The 7739-nt window shown below is 44.9% G+C and overlaps 2 protein-coding genes across 2 annotated transcripts in view; both read right to left on the bottom strand.

The window, feature by feature from the left end:
* Nucleotides 1-82: 82 nt before the first annotated feature.
* Nucleotides 83-7739, bottom strand: part of LOC139025883 (atypical chemokine receptor 2-like) — a gene marked incomplete at its 3' end in the record, with an annotated part of 13288 nt that continues 5631 nt past the window's right edge. Inside the window, exon 2 of the mRNA XM_070441131.1 lies at nucleotides 83-333. Coding sequence (XP_070297232.1) covers nucleotides 83-333 — 251 coding nt within the window. The remainder of the gene's footprint in view (nucleotides 334-7739) is intronic.
* LOC112075945 (chemokine XC receptor 1-like) lies at nucleotides 2537-7716 on the bottom strand. The gene is made up of 2 exons (XM_024142857.2): nucleotides 7482-7716; nucleotides 2537-4579 (listed from the first exon to the last, which is right to left on the bottom strand). Exons 1-2 carry the CDS (start codon nucleotides 7547-7549, stop codon nucleotides 3571-3573), a joined length of 1077 nt encoding a protein of 358 aa, XP_023998625.2. The 5' UTR covers nucleotides 7550-7716; the 3' UTR covers nucleotides 2537-3570.

Here is a 7739-nt window from a genome sequence, read left to right as displayed (position 1 = left end):
CAAGATGCATGACAAGAGCAGCAAGCCAAGTTAAAATGAGGAAAATATTCATGATCTGTTTCTCATAATCAGACTGTCCTACCTGGCCAGAATCACCAGCACCAGCAGGTTACCCACAAGGCTTAGCACAATGACCACGGAGAGGACCATGGGTGTGACGAGGGCTCCGAACCTGACCACGTCTGTCTTGGAACAGAGTTCATTCTCGTACTCTTCGTCATAGTCGGCGCTGGCGTAGAATTCAGTGATGGCATTGGTTCCATTGCCGTAGTTGGAGGAATTGGGTCTGAATCCTTCCTCTACGATGCTATACAGGTTCCCTGTAGGAAACCGCTGAGATTGAAGAAGTCTTAATGAGTGAGATTCCTATAAGGGGAAATAGGTTCAACTATACCCAGTAACAATGATAACATGAAATACTAATAAATATACCATTATATTTGACCTATAATGGTATCAGTTCCTGTTTTACTAGCTCCTACAGAGTGTCTGAGTCAGTCAATCTGGGTTTCTAAACGATATATCTCCATGATAGTGACCAGTAATCATGTTAAAATATACTGAACAAAAATAGAAATGCAACAGGCAACAATTTCAGAGATTTGACTGAGTTCCAGTTCATATCAGGGGCACAACTTTCACTGGGGATGGGGGGTTCAAGACCCACTGGGGATGGGGGGGTTCAAGTCCCACATTCTCAAATTGTATTTTTGTCACCCCCAGTTTTATCATTGTAATGTGATACAAAAGCTGGCAACGGTGTGCTTTAGGACCATGAGGACACCTCTTTCACTGTAGGGTAGGCTGTTTTGAGTGTTCAGCAGGTTGAGTTTAGGGCCACCCGGACACCTCTGAGCGGTAGGGTAGGCTGTTTTGAGTGTTCAGCANGGTTGAGTTTAGGGCCACCCGGACACCTCTGAGCGGTAGGGTAGGCTGTTTTGAGTGTTCAGCAGGTTGAGTTTAGGGCCACCCGGACATCTCTGAGCGGTAGGGTAGGCTGTTTTGAGTGTTCAGCAGGTTGAGTTTAGGGCCACCCAGACACCACAGAGTGTGCTTACAGGCTGTGTGAAGGCAAAGCTTCTGGAAGGTTGGCTGGACCGGCACGGGAGAGTTGAGCATAGTTCAATGTGTATGTGTTGCGCTCTGTCATTCGAGTTGTAAAAGCAAGCAGAGCAGGAACTGTCTACTCTTTAGTTGACTGATGTAGCTGGCAAGGTAACTGCTGTATAACTTAACAGATAAAAACGAGTGTTTATTCGCAGTGCTGAGCTAGTATTGTAGCAGACATGTACAGTAACGTAAGCTAATGTTTCATCCCATCTCGACTGAGGTGAATGAATAAGCTATGCTAGCTAATAGCTACCACAGCCAGGTCAGCTCTAGCCTCTAGTTATCAGTCAGAATGTAATAATATCGACCTCATGTCGCTGTTGTTTGTATGAAAATAATTTCTAGCCTTTGTTTGTTACAGCTGAATCACACTAGACCTGCATCAAACTACACCTGAATCAAACTAGCATGCTCTAACCTCGCATAAACAGATCATACAATACCTAGCAAGAATTATACCTGAGATCAGAGAAAGACTTAAGATGCACCTTACTCGCAAAATTTCAACATTAATCCACACCCACTCTCGCAAAGCCTTGCAGAAACTTACAGCTTGACATACACACTTCTGATCACAAATCATTCCCACCACACATCCTCGACACGTAAGAGACTACTTGCACGCTGGAATCTAATACTCAAAATTCACATGAATCAACCTACTCACGCTCGACGCTGAGTAGCTACAGACTAGACACACTCTCAGAACATATGCCGAACTACTCGACCGCATGCGAACCATACGAGACTAGACCTGAATCACCTAGACTGAATCAGAGAACTAGACCTGAATCACACTAGACCTGAATCACAACTAGTACACTGAATCAAAACTTCACACTGAATCAACAACCTGAATCAAAACTACACCTGAATCAACACTACACTATGAATCACAACTACACTGAATCAAACTACACCTGAATCAAACTCCCTAGAATCAAACTAACATGAATCAAACTAGACCTGAATCACACAGACTGAATCACACTAGACCTGAATCACACTAGACCTGAATGACAAATACTAGAATCAAACTACAGCTGAATCAAACTACATGCTGAATCAAACTACACCTGAATCAAACTACACCTGAATCAACTAGAACCTGAATCAAAACTACACTGAATCACACTACAGCTGAATCAAACTAGAACCTGCATCAAAACTAGACCTGAATCAAACTAGAACCTGAATCAAACTACAACCTGAATCAAAACTACACTGAAATCAAACTACACCTGAATCAAACTACAGTGAATCACAATAGCTACATCCAGGCTGTATACAGCGGTCTAAGCCACTGCATCTCAGTGCTAGATGGCGCAACTACAACACCTGGTATAGAATTACCAGGCTGTATCACAGAGGATAAACAAGGCACATGTCATACTTAAGTGCTAGAGGAGTCACTACACCTGAAAAATATATGCTGATTATATAAACCTACAGTATGGTAACACAATGGCTGGAGTGTTTACGGACATATTCAATCTCTCTCTCCCAGTCTATCGTCCCCTCATGCTTCAAGATGTCCACCATTGTTCCTGTACCCAAGAAAGCAAAGGTAACTGAACTAATCAACGGGACAGCAGGACAGCAGTGGAGCATAAATCTGCCCAAAGTATCACCCGAGGCAAATTACCTGCCCTCCAGGACACCTACAGCGCACGATGGCACAGGAAGGCCAAAAAGATCATCAAGGACAAAAACCACCCAAGCCACTGCCTGTTCACCCCGATTTCATCCAGAAGGCGAGGTCAGTACAGGTGCATCAAAGCTGGGACAGAGAGACTGAAGCTGTTTTTCAATCTTAAGGCCATCAGACTGTTAAATAGCCATCACCAGCACATTAGAGGCTGCTGCCTATATACATAGACTTGAAATCACTGGCCACTTTAATAATGGAACACTAGTCACTTTAATAATGTTTACATATTTTTCCTTTACTCAACTCATATTCTATTCCACTGTATTCTAGTCGATGCCACTCCGACATTGCTCATCCTAATATTTATATATTCCTTAATTCCATTCTTCTACTTTTAGATTGTGTGTATTGTTGTGAATTGTTAGATATTACTGCACAATTTGAGCTAGAAACACAAGAATTTGGCTACACCTGCAATAACATCTGCTAAATACGTGTATATGACAAATACAATTTGATTTGACTTACAGCAATCAAAATACAACAATCACAATTTAATTTGCTTCTAAACGTGGTATTAAACATGGTATTAAACATGGTATTAAACATAGTATTAAACATGGTATTAAACGTGGTATTAAACGTGGTATTAAACGTGGTATTAAACGTGGTATTAAACGTGGTATTAAATGGATATGATATAAACACCTCAAATAGTCTTGAGGAAAGCAAAAATGATCTGCAAATGGATAATATGAATGGAAAATAGATGTTGTTTACAGATGTTGTGTTGTTTACAGTGTTGTTATTTAAAGTGAGAACTCCCCACTGGACTGTGATGTCAGTCTGCTGCTCCTGTTCAGAACACTGAAGTTGTTGTTGTTATTGACAACGGTAACACCATGACAACAACCCTTCAACAGTCTCTTCAGGTGGTTCCGGAACTTGACCCCAACGAACACGTAGAACAGAGGGTTGAGACAGCAGTAGGAGAACGCCAGCAGCCTGGTCACATAGAAGGAGTAGTCCAACGTGTTGCTGGTGCCACACTCCTGCCATAGTGTTGTGGATGACTCAGCACTGCCAGCATCGCCGCCATCTTGACTCTTATACACCAGCGTCCTGAGGAAGATGACCACGTTGTACGGCGCCCAGCCCACAAAGAAAACCAGGACCAGGCCGAAGACCAGCCGGGCAGTCCTCTGACTCCTCCTGTATCCTCCGCTCCTCTGGCGTCTAACCCTAACCCTGGGCCTCAGGAGGCGGACTAGAATCTGACTGTAACAGACACACACCACTAATAATGTCACTATGAACAGGATGTTCTGCTGGTAGACCCCCCACAGCCTCCAGCTGACATCTGTAACATCACAGTACCGCTGTTCACCACTAGGGGCGTTAGAGTCACTAGGCCCATAAGGGTTGTTAGGGTCCAGAGGATGTTTACGGTCGTTAGAACCACTGATGATGACCTTGGTAAAGATGAGAGCTGGCATAGCAGCTAACAGACTGACAGTCCAGACGACCAATGATACAACAGCGCTCCAGGTGCCCTGAGAGTGGGAGGAGCCTGACAGCAGGTGAGACAGGGGGTGGAGCACAGCCAGGTAACGATGCAGCGTCATTAGGATGAGGAAGATGCCACTGCTGTAGTAGCCAGCATAGAACAGGAAGCTGACCGCCTTACAGGTGAGGTCACCGTAGCTCCAGCCATTCAGGTGATAGGAGACCCAGAAGGGGAGGCCGCAGGTGAACACCAGGTCAGACAACGCCAGGTTCATCATGAACGCATTTGTCAGTGACCGAAGATGCTCGTACCTGGGAGAGAAGCAGAGACACACAACACCGTTTTAAACAGAACACCGTTTTAAACAGAACACCGTTTTAAACACAACACAGTTTTAAACACAACACTGTTTTAAACAGAAAAACAACACCGTTTTAAACACAACACAGTTTTAAACACAACACTGTTTTAAACAGAAAAACAACACCGTTTTAAACACAACACTGTTTTAAACACAACACTGTTTTAAACAGAAAAACAACACCGTTTTAAACAGAACACCGTTTTAAACACAACACCGTTTAAAACACAACACTGTTTTAAACACAACACTGTTTTAAACACCCTAAAACCCTGATGAAGACTACAGTAATAGTRCTACCCTGTATCCCTGATGAAGACTACAGTAATAGTCCTACCATGTATCCCTGATGAAGACTACAGTAATAGTCCTACCCTGAAACCCTGACGAAGACTACAGTAAGAGTTATGGTTTAAACTGTTCCTGGAGAGCTACCCTGTAGGTTTTAACTCCAACCCTGTTCCTGGAGAGCTACCCTGTAGGTTTTAACTCCAACCCTGTTCCTAGAGAGTTACCCTGTAGGTTTTAACTCCAACCCTGTTCCTGGAGAGCTACCTGTAGGTTTAACTCCAAACCCTGTTCCTAGAGAGTACCCTGTAGGTTTTAACTCCAACCCTGTTCCTGGAGAGCTACCCTGTAGGTTTTAACTCCAACCCTGTTCTGGAGAGCTACCCTGTAGGTTTTAACTCCAACCCTGTTCCTGGAGAGCTACCCTGTAGGTTTTAACTCCAACCCAGTTGTAACTAATCCTGATTCAGTTTATCAACCAGCTAATTATTACAATCAGGTGGATTAGGATTGGAGTGAAAACCTACAGGATGGTAGTTCTTCAGGAACAGGGTTAGTGCGCCCTGAACTAGGCTATAAGGCAGTGAGGACGACTCCACTCCTTCAGATAACACAGACCACTGAGGAAGACTCCACTCCTTCAGATAACACAGACCACTGAGGAAGACTTCACTCCTTCAGATAACACAGACCACTGAGGAAGACTCCACTCCTTCAGATAACCACAGACCACTGAGGAAGACTACACTCCTTCAGAATAACACAGACCACTGAGGAAGACTTCACTCCTTCAGATAACACAGACCACTGAGGAAGACTTCACTCCTTCAGATAACACAGACCACTGAGGAAGACTCCACTCCTTCAGATAACACAGACCACTGAGGAAGACTCCACTCCTTCAGATAACACAGACCACTGAGGAAGACTCCACTCCTTCAGATAACACAGACCACTGAGGAAGACTCCACTCCTTCAGATAACACAGACCACTGAGGAAGACTCCACTCCTTCAGATAACACAGACCACTGAGGAAGACTCACTCCTTCAGATAACACAGACCACTGAGGAAGACTCCACTCCTTCAGATAACACAGACCACTGAGGAGACTTCACTCCTTGAGATAACACAGACCACTGAGGAAGACTCCACTCCTTCAGATAACACAGACCACTGAGGAAGACTCCACTCCTTCAGATAACACAGACACTGAGGAAGACTCCACTCCTTCAGATAACACAGACCACTGAGGAAGACTCCACTCCTTCAGATAACACAGACCACTGAGGAAGACTCCACTCTTTCAGATACACAGACCACTGAGGAAGACTCCACTCCTTCAGATAACACAGACCACTGAGGAAGACTTCACTCCTTCAGATAACACAGACCACTGAGGAAGACTCACTCCTTCAGATAACACAGACCACTGAGGAAGACTTCACTCCTTCAGATAACACAGACCACTGAGGAAGACTTCACTCCTTCAGATACACAAGACCATGAGGAAGACTCCACTCTTTAGATAACACAGACCACTGAGGAAGACTCCACTCTTTCAGATAACACAGCACCACTGAGGAAACTCCACTCCTTCAGATAACACAGACCACTGAGGAAGACTCCACTCCTTCAGATAACACAGACCACTGAGGAAGACTTCACTCCTTCAGATAACACAGACCACTGAGGAAGACTCCCTCCTTCAGATAACACAGACCACTGAGGAAGACTCCACTCCTTCAGATAACACAGACCACTGGGAAGACTCCACTCCTTCAGATAACACAGACACTGAGGAAGACTTCACTCCTTCAGATAACACAGACCACTGAGGAAGACTCCACTCCTTCAGATAACACAGACCACTGAGGAAGACTCCACTCCTTCAGATAACACAGACCACTGAGGAAGACTTCACTCCTTGAGATAACACAGACCACTGAGGAAGACTCCACTCCTTCAGATAACACAGACCACTGAGGAAGACTTCACTCCTTCAGATAACACAGACCACTGAGGAAGACTCCACTCCTTCAGATAACACAGACCACTGAGGAAGACTCCACTCCTTCAGATAACACAGACCACTGAGGAAGACTCCACTCCTTCAGATAACACAGACCACTGAGGAAGACTTCACTCCTTCAGATAACACAGACCACTGAGGAAGACTTCACTCCTTCAGATAACACAGACCACTGAGGAAGACTCCACTCCTTCAGATAACACAGACCACTGAGGAAGACTCCACTCCTTCAGATAACACAGACCACTGAGGAAGACTCCACTCCTTCAGATAACACAGACCACTGAGGAAGACTCCACTCCTTCAGATAACACAGACCACTGAGGAAGACTCCACTCCTTCAGATAACACAGACCACTGAGGAAGACTCCACTCCTTCAGATAACACCAACCATTAAGTTTAGCACAATACTTCCTCCATCCTGTCACTAGTTACCTCGCTCTCTCAGAGCAAGATGCATGACAAGAGCAGCAAGCCAAGTTAAAATGAGGAAAATATTCATGATCTGTTTCTCATAATCAGACTGTCCTACCTGGCCAGAATCACCAGCACCAGCAGGTTACCCACAAGGCTTAGCACAATGACCACGGAGAGGACCATGGGTGTGACGAGGGCTCCGAACCTGACCACGTCTGTCTTGGAACAGAGTTCATTCTCGTACTCTTCGTCATAGTCGGCGCTGGCGTAGAATTCAGTGATGGCATTGGTTCCATTGCCGTAGTTGGAGAATTGGGTCTGAATCCTTCCTCTACGATGCTATACAGGTTCCCTGTAGGAAACGCTGAGATGT

The sequence above is a fragment of the Salvelinus sp. IW2-2015 genome, unplaced genomic scaffold (genome assembly GCF_002910315.2).
Source record: "Salvelinus sp. IW2-2015 unplaced genomic scaffold, ASM291031v2 Un_scaffold3478, whole genome shotgun sequence".
Classification (NCBI taxonomy): Eukaryota; Metazoa; Chordata; class Actinopteri; order Salmoniformes; family Salmonidae; genus Salvelinus; species Salvelinus sp. IW2-2015.
The sequence above is the reverse complement of the archived record's forward strand: the minus strand, read 5'-3'. Positions and strand labels throughout refer to the sequence as shown.

Coding starts and splice junctions, on each gene's coding strand:
- LOC112075945 (XM_024142857.2), bottom strand. CDS start 7,549: ATGGTCCTCTCCGTGGTCATTGTGCTAAGCCTTGTGGGTAACCTGCTG. Junction 4,580..7,481: donor GTGCTGGTGATTCTGGCCAG/GTAGGACAGTCT, acceptor CTTCTCTCCCAG/GTACGAGCATCTTCGGTCAC.